General features: G+C 36.3%; 1 protein-coding gene across 2 annotated transcripts; it reads left to right on the forward strand.

Moving 5' to 3' along the window:
- The first annotated feature begins 1625 nt into the window (after positions 1 to 1625).
- LOC106438320 (ADP-ribosylation factor 1-like) lies at positions 1626 to 3587 on the forward strand. 2 transcript variants are annotated; one of them, XM_013879436.3, is made up of 7 exons: positions 1627 to 1804; positions 2180 to 2342; positions 2437 to 2507; positions 2788 to 2907; positions 2991 to 3109; positions 3196 to 3277; positions 3375 to 3587. In XM_013879436.3, the coding sequence occupies exons 2-7, from the start codon at positions 2195 to 2197 to the stop codon at positions 3378 to 3380; spliced, it is 546 nt and encodes a 181-aa protein (XP_013734890.1). In that variant the 5' UTR covers positions 1627 to 1804; positions 2180 to 2194; the 3' UTR covers positions 3381 to 3587. The 2 variants fall into 2 exon arrangements, with proteins under 2 accessions (XP_048608681.1, XP_013734890.1); XM_048752724.1 differs by having other exon boundaries at positions 1626 to 1804; positions 2991 to 3277.
- The last annotated feature ends 7861 nt before the right edge of the window (positions 3588 to 11448 follow it).

Consider the following 11448-nt stretch of genomic DNA (forward strand, 5'->3'; position numbering starts at 1 on the left):
GGCTTCTCCAAGCACACAGAATCACAAACGAAAGTAACCCACCCAGAATCGTTAGCTTCTATGACTCTATGAACCATAAAAAATTTAGAATCAAAATCTTGGGTTTTTTTAGCTCATTGTGGAGAGAAAGTGAGAGATATGTTGTGTTTAGTTCACAAGAATGGAAAAAGAAGAAGGGTAAATCGATTTTGAGAGCATTAAGAGCTTCAAATTGGTTGTTCATGGTGGTTGTGGTATTGATGACAATGGCAATCTTGTAATTACTTGAAGATGATGAGGGTGAGAGAGTAAAAATGTCATTTTCGAAAAAAAAAGAAAAAAAAAATTGATGGCATTTTCGTAAATTATATGAACTTGTGGGGTGAATAGGGCAAAACCAATTTTCAAAAAAAAAGGAGGTTAGTTTTGTGTTTGACTTTAAGTTATAGGTCAATTCCGCAAAAAGCCCTATAAAATTCCAGGGAGTGTTTGAACCCTAATATATATTTTGTAATAATGTCTCACAGTTTGAATCCACAAAAATCAGTTAAGCGCGTAAATCATTACCACTAATTATATAACCTTTGTAAGGAAATTCGTTCGGGCAGAAGGACCGACCAACTGTAGACAATTGAATGGATATAATTCATTTTTTAAAAACAAATTTTAGTTTCAAGCCATAAGATAAAAAAGACAAAGTTCATACAATAAACTTCTAAAATCATAAACAAACTAAAATAAAATCACCAATAGATAATATAAGAATCTCGGAAGAGCATATAGATATGATCTGCCAAAGATTGAGATTGTACCAACTAATATACTGGTTTTTACTAGTTTTTGAGGCGTTAAAGCATTACTTACCAGCTTTCTCATTGAGTAGTTGTTACAACCAATAAAGATATGATTCATCTTTTTTTTTTTTCTGACATCGACATAAACAGGCTTATTCAAGACTCTGCAAACCAAAAAGATAACTATGCCTCCATATGAACAACGTACGACGATTGCAGTCTGGCACCACATGCAAGACTATCCTCCCTTGTATTTTGCGTCTGAGGCATATGAATGAGCTATGAGTGGTTAAAACTCTCTTTCAGTATCTTTATATCTTTATATCTTGTTCCGAAACCATCTTCACTAGTTGAGAACAATCCGTTGCAAACGTGACATGATACGTCTTGTTCCTCGTACATTACATTGTGCAAATGGGCAGTTCAACTTCTGAGTGAAGTGGTGATAAACTTACCCTTGTATTTCTTGCCTCCACTGAACTCTCAAAACTAGCAAGAGTACTGTACCAGCTTTGTCCCGAGTGAATATAATTTTCTTCCTATAACTCATCTGTGAAACTTTTACACCATCTTTCTGGTATGTGAGATAGCGCGTTGTTTTCTCCTACTCTCTCGTTTGTGTAATTCTCTGAGTGACCAATGTCTGGGCCTCCCTCCAAATCAACAATTCCGTCTCTACCAATCAGATATGATTCATCCTTATAAAAGGCTTTTTGTTTGACAGTCGTGTGGTAATAATCATAATGAAAATTAACTTTCTTGCTAATTGGAATAGGCGAGCGAATACGCTTAACTTCTCGGTCCAGTAAACCAATGGGCCTATATACGATGGTGAGATTATTTTGGTAAATAATATTGCAATAATGGGCCGAACTGTATAGTAAATGATTTTTAATCAAATATGCGACGCATTTTTGACGCTTATTAGTGGGTTATATATGTAGAGATTTTGTGTGTATCCACAAAAAGAATCATCGTGAAACGTTGGAAGGGTCATCGGAGCTGAGATCTCGTGCGGCGTTGTTTCTTGGGTACGTTTATTCCTTCTCCATCTATCTCTCTCTCTCTCTCTCTCTCTCTCTCTCGCTCCGATTCAAATTTCTCTGCCGCGATCCGGATCCATGCGGCTCTGTCATTTTCCCAGATCTGTCGTGTTTCCTTGTGATTCGCTAGTTTACAAATGCTGGATCTGTAGCTTTGACGTAGAAAAATCAAATTGATATTAGTTGATTCTCTAGATCAACGATTCTATAGTTTATTGGGGGTAAAGATTCTGATTGGATCTAGACCTGAGGATATGATTGGGATCCGATGCAATTTGCAATCGAGATCAATTACGCTTTGTAATCATATTATACTTGGTTTAGTTTGAATTTGATGGAATCTCTTTTCGTGTGTGTGAATAGGTTTGGGAAAAAAGCATGGGGCTGTCATTCGGGAAGCTGTTCAGCAAGCTGTTTGCGAAGAAAGAGATGAGAATTCTGATGGTGGGACTCGATGCAGCTGGTAAGACGACCATCCTCTACAAGCTCAAACTTGGTGAGATCGTCACCACTATCCCAACCATTGGTAAGTTAACTTCCTATTGATATTGAAATGTTTTACTTTTTTTTTTTTTTTGTATGAGAAGCTGATAGACACTTGTTGTTTGAATGTTTTGCAGGTTTCAATGTTGAAACTGTGGAATACAAGAACATTAGCTTTACCGTCTGGGATGTCGGGGGTCAGGACAAGGTTTTTTATTTTATTTTTCTTGCTTGTGTTTTCGATGTTGGTTTGCTTATTAGGTTCAGTGTTGGTGAATTTTGTTCGTGTACCAACACTCTACATTTGATAAGCTAAATCAAATCAGCTGGAATATCGAGCATACTTTGATTCATTCTCAAAGAAATGTCGTTTTCTGGCTGACATTTCTTATATTAATGGACTACGTTATTTCATTTTGAGTTCTGCTCTGGTCGTAGAATTGTTATTATCAAAATCTTTACTAATGGTTTCTTTTTTGCTCATCCAGATCCGCCCATTGTGGAGACACTACTTCCAGAACACACAGGGACTTATCTTTGTTGTGGACAGCAACGATCGTGACCGTGTTGTTGAAGCCAGGGACGAGCTTCACAGGATGTTGAACGAGGTCCTATATATATAAGAATCAATAGATTTATTTTATGCATGCACCATCTGGTTTTGACTTTGTTATTGTTTTTTTCTGTGCAGGATGAGTTGAGGGATGCAGTTCTGCTTGTCTTTGCTAACAAGCAAGATCTTCCCAACGCAATGAACGCTGCTGAGATTACTGACAAGCTTGGCCTTCACTCTCTCCGCCAACGACACTGGTTAGCCAAAAAAAACCCACACAACTCTAGCTCTCTCAGGCTCAGACATATGATCTTATATAATGATATCATTGTAATAATGGCAGGTACATTCAGAGCACATGTGCCACCTCTGGAGAAGGACTCTACGAGGGACTTGACTGGCTCTCCAACAACATCGCAAACAAGGTATCATCATCATCATCTACTTTCCTCTTTTAACTCCCAACTTCTCATATAAGCATTTGGGGAAGTCTGAGACATTGTTTAAACGTATGATGTGCAGGCATAGAAAGGAGGTACCAAGATCCCTCTTCACTTGTTTTGTTTATAAATCAAGGAAAGAAGGGTTCTGTTTCGCTAGTACTATCTTCATACATTCTTCTTCGACTCAGTCTCAAACTCAAAACCATAATCATACTTTGTACTTTCATTTAATAACAATGTTTTTTTGTTTTAATTTTTTTCTTCCGTAATTGAGTAAAATCACTTTTGTTTACTGTTTTCGACCAGATCTTTACTTTTGGTTATTAGTTTCGTTATTCAAATTTGCACCTCGGGTGTATACAATCTTACATTCCACAAAATAGTTCATGAAGCACAAATTATAGGCAAAAGAAAAGGTGAAACATAAACACAAGCCAACCTCAAAAACCAGAGACGGTATTTTGTGGTTTTTTAAGCCAACACATAACAACCCCTAATCCACTTGCTGTCCCGACGGACATCAAATCTACATTTACCCAGAGTGGACTTATAAGCATAACAAACTGTGGGTCTATAGAAGTCCAAATTAACCGATTCCAATAAAGAAGAAGCAACTCTGTTTCTCCTGCCAGAGGAAAAAACAATTTCTCCGCAATGGATCTAAGCCAAGAAGCAGATTATATGTTTGCCACACAAAAACTTCTCTTCAACAATACAGTCGGCACTTAGTGTGGTTTAGAGGCTTAAACCCATACTTTATGATCTTTAAAACCGTAATATTATTAGTGTCAAATCTTTATGTGAACTGTCGATTTGACTCTGCCCAAACGTGTTCATTGTAAAATTTGACCAATGAAAACAAAAAAAAGAGTCAGCGTCAAGCTTTTGGCTCGAAACTGGGTTATTGAGATATAAACACCAACATTTATACCACTAAACTAAAAGATACTTTGTACATTGATGGTCGAAACTAATATATATTTATGATATGATAGTTTATTCTCTCCTTAAGGTGTACACATATGTGTTTTATAAATATTGTGGGGTCCATGATTCTCGGTTTGGTTTAGTAATTCTGTTCCGACGTTTGGTTTTTAAATAATATGGTATGATTTGAGTTTTCCCGTTCAATTAATGTTTTATTATGTTATTAAACACAGCGTTTTGTCGATTAGGGTTTTTTTAATTGTTCTTCGTCTCTTTACATTTGCCGTCTCCGTTCAGCTTCTCTGCAAACACCAAACATTAATCTTCCCTATTGTTCAACGTATGTCTCTTGATTTACCAATTAATGTTTTCGTCATTTAATTCAGAAGCGATGTCGACCTCTCTGTTTCCTTCACGCCAAACCTATAAATTATAGATGAATCTTCAGAACCTCTGTTAGTTAATCTTCTTTATCAAGCGTTCATTGTTGCTCGACTTCCCCCGTTTTTGGAACTCGAAAAACATCAAGAAGCATGGTGAATTCATGGGAACCACTCTACTCAGGTATTGTATCGACAAAAATTAAGCGATTATTTACTTTCATTTTTTTTTGTTGTTGTATGTTTAATATTTTCTCTCATCACACTGCATGGAATTATATGAAGTCAAAGAAGACAAATAAGAAGTTTGATTTCAAGGTGTTCACCGAGACCGGTCCAAAAACAAGTCTGATTACAGATGGTACATAACAAAGTAAGCGTACAAGTCTGATTTCTTTTTATGAATTAGAATTTCAAGAAGAAAACATCAAAAAGAAACATAAGAATTTTATCTTATTAATTTTCTATATTATAGGTTCAAGATAGATAACAGTGACCTTAAGAATAAAGGAAGTAAGCCTACTGTTAGAGTTTTTAACGCTGGCCACGCATTGCATGTCTGGCTCAATGGAGAATACCATGGTAAGATTGAGAAGCTACAACATTTAGATGTTATGTTTAGAGAACTGGAATACTTAATGAATTTGTTCAGGAAACGGACATGGTAGCCATGATGAGAAGAGCCCATGGTCATTGTCAGGACCCTGCTTCTATTACTTTCTCTGTGCTAAGCCTAGCGATGCATTTCCATGGCTAGCTCTCCTTCTTCATTACACTATACTATAAGTTGCCTCTCAAACAAGATAGGACGGGTTACTATGAATATGTTGGTTTCTGTCCATGAACTCTTGGTTCTGGAGTGCAGTTTTCCACACTCGGTAATCATCTACATATTACTTTTATCATCCACAATCTTCTGATGATCTGTCTCTATGGTTTCTCAGGGATATTGACATCACAAAGAGGTTGGACTTCTCATCTGTAATAGCCGTTCTCGGATTCTCACTCATCGTATCCATCCTAAGAACTGGAGCAGATACTTGCGGTATGGTTTATGTAGTTTGGTTCAAGGGATGTTGGCTGCTGAGTTTGTTGTAATGCGTTGTGTACTTGGTACTTCAGATGTTGTCATTTTTTGGTATTGTGGACTTGTTTTAGACTTAACTTCAAATGTAATGATCGTCAAATTAAACGTAAGAAATATTGAATATGTGGATGTTAGAATGACATGTTTAAATTATTTGAACTGTAAATAAGATGTATTCTTTTATAAGTTAAAATAATGGTAGCGGTTCTTATTATTAATATGTCAATTTCAATCATAAATTACTTTCCCTACAAACTGGGCAACTTATATTTGTACGAAGCCACTGATCAATACAATGAAAATGAAACTTGTGGGTACATGTAAGAGTGGAAATATTGGTGACATTGTTGTATTTTTTAAAGCAAATAATGCATATATCGTTCTCTTCATCTGTAGTTGGAGTTCTATTAGTGTCTGCTAGGTCCGTTATGATTAGATCAACGTCAAGCCTTGCAGTTGCGTTGTGATTGGAGTCTCTGATGGTTAGAGAAACTTGAAGATCATTGGTAAAAATATTATCGTTGTCCCTTAGTAAATTCACTATATATTCGTTAGTCTTTTGAATAAGGAATGTTGAGTTGGGGTGATAAATGTCATGGTACGTTAAATTGAGATTCAAGTTCTCAGTGGCTGTTTCTTTTAAATTACCTTGTACGTCTTGTTTGGTGTGAGAGTCGATACGAAAGAATTGGGTCACTATTCATTGTTTTGTTTTGGTGTGGAAACTGTTGGCACTATTGATATGTTTTATAGATGTTTGGTATATGCGTTTAGTTTTCTTGGGTTCTTTACGTTTGTTTATATGGTGTACTTTTTTAAAAGCGTAAGATTTGGTATTAATGGTATTTAATTAATTTACTGTGTTTGTTTTTTTTAAAACGGTACTACTCATGAATACGATTGTTAGAAAATAGAGGTGATCATTATTAAGGACGTGTAATGAGTTCATTATATATGGTTTGTGTTTTTCAATGTATAATAAGTTGATATTAATTATGTTTCGTGGTGTAGTTTATGTTTTATCTTATATGGTTTTTTTTGTAGCTGTTTCTTGTTGTAGTTTAATTTTTTATAGTACGTTTAATGATTTCTTTATCATCATTGTTTCCTTTGTATGTATTTTTATTGTTGTAAATTTGATTAGATTGTAACGCTTGAGGTGATCATTTGAAATTAATTATATTTATTTTAACATCCATATGAGCTTAAAGGTTGTTGTTTAAAATAGAATTATGTTTTTTTTTAAAACCTATAAATGTGAAAAAATAAGTTGTGAAGGGAAATAAAGATTGGATAGGTTAACAATGATAATGAAACATTTCTTAAAAAAAATTCTATATGGTTATATAAATGATACATTTCTCTAAAGTCAGAGTAATTCTCACACATGAGCTGAAAGAGAAAGGAGAAGCTACTGTGAAGGGGTTGCTGAGCAGAGTTTTGAAGCTGAACATGTCTGATTGTGGAGCTTGTTTGGAACAAGCCCTCATGCTCAACCGACTAATCCCTGTCACTAAGTCAAGCTAGTGACTTAAACCAAGCGCTTGGTGGGAGGCAACCCACTGGTAAGTGTAAATATATGTTGGTTTTGTTTTTGTTTGCTTATTTTTCGTTTTAGTTTATTGAGTCTCAGGTCAAAAAGCAGAAAAATCCGAGATACTTAAAAATTCTGGGTTGCTGAAGGAGCGACTACTCCAGGCGGAGATCTTGCGATGGAACACCCAAAATTTTCGTGGAGCGCCCGCTCCACTCAGGTAAGTATCTCACAAAAAAAAATATTTATTCTTGTTTTCACCTTCTCTCTGATTTATTTTCACACCAGGGACGTTGTGAGGTAAGTCTGGGGGAGGGTTTTCGACGTTTACTAACTCGTTTCTTTCTTTTGTTTTTCTTTTGAGTTAGTTTGAGTCAGTTTTTATGATCGAGTCAGTCAAAACTTTGTGGGAATTAGGACCTTATTCCGTGTTGATCACTAACCACCTTGTGCTTTAGTTATCTTATTCAGTGACCTTAGCAGTGGCGAAAGACACACATGTGGACATGGAACACCCTGACATATCTCACTTGATTCTTCAGAAGTTCTCAGCCGATCAGGTTACACTGGGTAGACTTAACTCCACCTAACTTGAACCTAATCTTGACTGGAATTCTTCTTGTTATGGGCATTAGATCAGGGAAACCAGAACACACTCAGGATTTCTTATCTTTTTTATCCATCTTGCTGATCCTGAGTGGCTAGCTCATCTTTAGCTAGTTCCCACCCTGCACCTTAGCCTTTATTCCACCTTCATGCTTTTGTTTTTCAGTGTCATATGTGCAGATATGTGCAAAAAGGTCGGAGAGGAAAGGATCGACGCAGCCTCTTACTCGTTACTGCTGCAGAAATTCAGTCAGAAAAGAGAACAAGCAGATTAAGGGAGCAACCGCTCCATAACCAATGAACTGCGCAAGAGCAGGGGTGGAGAATTAGAACCACCAGTGGCACTCAGAAACATCATGGATTACCTCCTTCTTCGTCACATCACCATATCAGTCTTAAAAAAAACAAAAATTAGGTGATGGAGAAGGGGAAGAAATCAAAGAAACATGAGCCACTGGGAAGGTCAAGCAAAATAGTGGGTACCAAGTTGAAAGATTGGAGAGCAGGCAGATGATCTGATCATCCAGATGGCTTATCCAAAATGGAGTAGTCGTTCCATATAGAGCAAAAACGAGTAGAGGCTGTGGACATCAATGGATCAATCCTCTCTTGCCATTTTGTGCGATATCATGCATCCTCTACAATAAAATGGTAGCCCCTAAACACTTTTAACTCCACCATTAAATAGCCTGTTTAACACCTAGTCCGTCTACCCTGAATAGTGCCTGTGACGAGAATCTCACGCTACTCTTAAATGAATGTAGGAAGTTTTGTCTCGATAGTGTTGCTTTTTCAGGTTTGAGATGTAGAGTATGGAGCCGATTATTGAACAGCAGTCAGTGGGGTTCCAGTAAGGGTGTGTTGTCCTAGTTTTACTGCTTATATGGTTCAGAGATTCGTGGTTAAAGTATAGTTGCTGAGAATAGGAGAGTTCCCACACTTTCAAACCTTTCTCCATGTTCTTGATACTTGACATTGTTTGAGGACAAACAAGGATCTAAGTCTGGGGGAATTGATATATGGTGTTTTTGGCATCTTGTATATATGTTTTGTAATTGGTTTTCAAGTCTTTATTGAGTCTTCCTAGTCATTTTCGAGTCATTACATGTCTAGAGTTGCATTGGATGAGAGATAAACCAGTTGGAGGAAAAGAGGAGAAAAAAGTGCAATTTGGAGTTTTTCCGCAGAGCAGTCTGACGGAGCAACCCGAGTGCCTGCTCCAGCGGCAGAGATTTTTAAGGAAGTTTCCAAATATTTCGGGATTTTACCTAGGGCTTCCCCCTTTTTCTCCTGCAGCCACCAGAGACCTGCAATATATATTTTCTTATTATTCTAGACATGCTACGGGACTTTATAGAGAGATTTTGGAGAGAGAAAACTTGTACTCTTGTTAAGGGAGAATAATCTCTACATCCTTTGGGAAGATTTCTAAACCCTCTTTGCTTTTTATTATTAATTCAGACATGTTTTCTTCATCTGTTATCTCTGTGTATTCTCTGTCCATGGCTGAGTAATCAACTTGCTTAGTCTAGGGTGTTAGGGTGTTAGATCCGTGAGTTATATAGATAAGTGATTCCCTTGATTGTCTTCATTCATAAATATTCTTAATGCTTGCATTAAACTGGGCGCTTAATGTTAGATCTTATGTTTAACATGTTCATTGACCGTGTAATAGGTTGCTAGATCTGTTATGAATGAGCATTGCATCCCTAGTCAGCGATAGTAGATATTAGGGTGTATTGTGAACATATCGGACTTGATCTCTAAAGCTTGCTAGCGCGTCTTGATCCAAACGAGAGTTTAGGCATCAAGACCGACTTGCAAAGGAATCAATACCACGAGAGTGGATTGATTCAATCTGAGTGATCCGAGTTCTGGACTTACTCTTAATTGAACTTGAATAATTGTTTGGCTCACACTTGTTTAACACCCGATCAAACCACTATAGGCTAGCATTCTTAATCATCTGAAAAACCTTAAATCAATCTCTTACTTGCTTGTTACCAAATCAACTTTAAAACCCCCATATTGTTTTATCTTGATATTGATCCTATAGAAATAAAGTGTAATCATTGGTCTCTGTGGATTCGATCCTAAAGTGCTACATCGACATACCATTCGATTGTGGTAGTGTGCACATTAGGTTAATTGGTGTGCGTATACACGTAATATCATCTGTATAGCCAATACTCGTTTGATGAATTAAGATACGAGAACAAATAACATTGATAGAACAAATTGGTAGCATAGCTAGTTTCTGAAACTGAGAACAAGAAGCTGCAGCTTCAAACTTCATGGAAGCAAATTTATGGAAAACTAATTCGGAGAAAATAATTATCAAGCATGATCGAGATTGGTTTGAGGAGCCATCAATCTAACACCGTACTAACCAAAGAGCAAAAACAACAGTTAGGCAATTCTAAGAATCAATGACCATATAAGGTCAAAAACCATCTTTATCAAGCCATCGCATTATTACCTTTGAGCATATCATGGATAGGTAAGCCTCTTATGAAAAAGATCACTCTTACAAAAGCTGAGAATTTGGTGTTCAAAAAAAAAAACAAAAGCTGAGAGAGATTTTAAAGTGTTGTAAATAAAGGAATTTGAGAGCATAGATGAGTTTTTTGCTCTGAGTCATATACCATCACAAATTGAGGAATACAACTGACGTGGGAAATGAGTCAACCATATATTCTGAATAATTTTTTATTTATCTCCAAGTGGGGCCGGTTTAACATTGTTATGGGTCCTAGGATAAAAAATATTTTTTAACCTTCTAAAATTTATATTCAGATAATGTTTAAAATATTTTTAAAATTTAATCAGTAATATTTTGTATATTTCGTGACGAAAATAAAACTATATGCATATCAAATATTTTTGAGTCATTTTCAATTTTATTTATTATATTTATAATATTTGTTATATAAAAATATAGACTTTTTTAAAAATTGGATCCCTTAATTATTAATATACGGGGGGACACGGGTTTGGGCCCGAGGCGGTCGTACCGCTTGTCCCCCTCCTCAGCCGGCCCTGTCTACATAGCTCTCTTTTGGCTTTCACACTTGTATGCAGATGCATCATGCATGAGCAATATAACTATGAAGATGACAGTCCGCACATATTAATTATATAATTACATCTGCAGAATCGATTGGATTGTTTACAGGGCGGACCCTTGTTTACAGGGGCGGACCCACGTGTTGGCTTGTGGGGTCAACTTGACACCACAAATATGCTATAATTTAAGTTTTGTAAGCTGTGCATAGTAGATGACGGTAGTTTATTTCATTGAAAAGAATCTACTTGAACCCTCAAATCTAGGTTCAAATCTCTTCTATGACATTTTCTTAATTTTTTTGACCCCACATAAATCATTTTCTAGGTTCGCCACTGATTGTCTACGTAACACTAACCAAGTGACGTACTGTAAATGCAGTAGTATAAACTACAAAACAATTTTACGAAATGAACCACAGAGCTTTCGTCACAAATCGTTTTTGTATGACACTGGAAATTTGATTTTGCGAATTGATTCTCAAATGCAAGTTGTACAAGAACAATGAGAGTAATTTAAGCAAAAAAAGAAGAAGAAGTTATACAAGAACAAAGA

This window comes from Brassica napus, chromosome C3 (genome assembly GCF_020379485.1).
Source record: "Brassica napus cultivar Da-Ae chromosome C3, Da-Ae, whole genome shotgun sequence".
Classification (NCBI taxonomy): domain Eukaryota; kingdom Viridiplantae; phylum Streptophyta; class Magnoliopsida; order Brassicales; family Brassicaceae; genus Brassica; species Brassica napus.

Excerpts from the sequence above, each read along its gene's own strand:
- LOC106438320 (XM_048752724.1), top strand. The coding sequence starts at position 2,195 with ATGGGGCTGTCATTCGGGAAGCTGTTCAGCAAGCTGTTTGCGAAGAAA. Across the intron at positions 2,343-2,436 it reads CACCACTATCCCAACCATTG|GTTTCAATGTTGAAACTGTG; the intron begins GTAAGTTAACTT and ends AATGTTTTGCAG. Across the intron at positions 3,278-3,374 it reads CCAACAACATCGCAAACAAG|GCATAGAAAGGAGGTACCAA; the intron begins GTATCATCATCA and ends TATGATGTGCAG.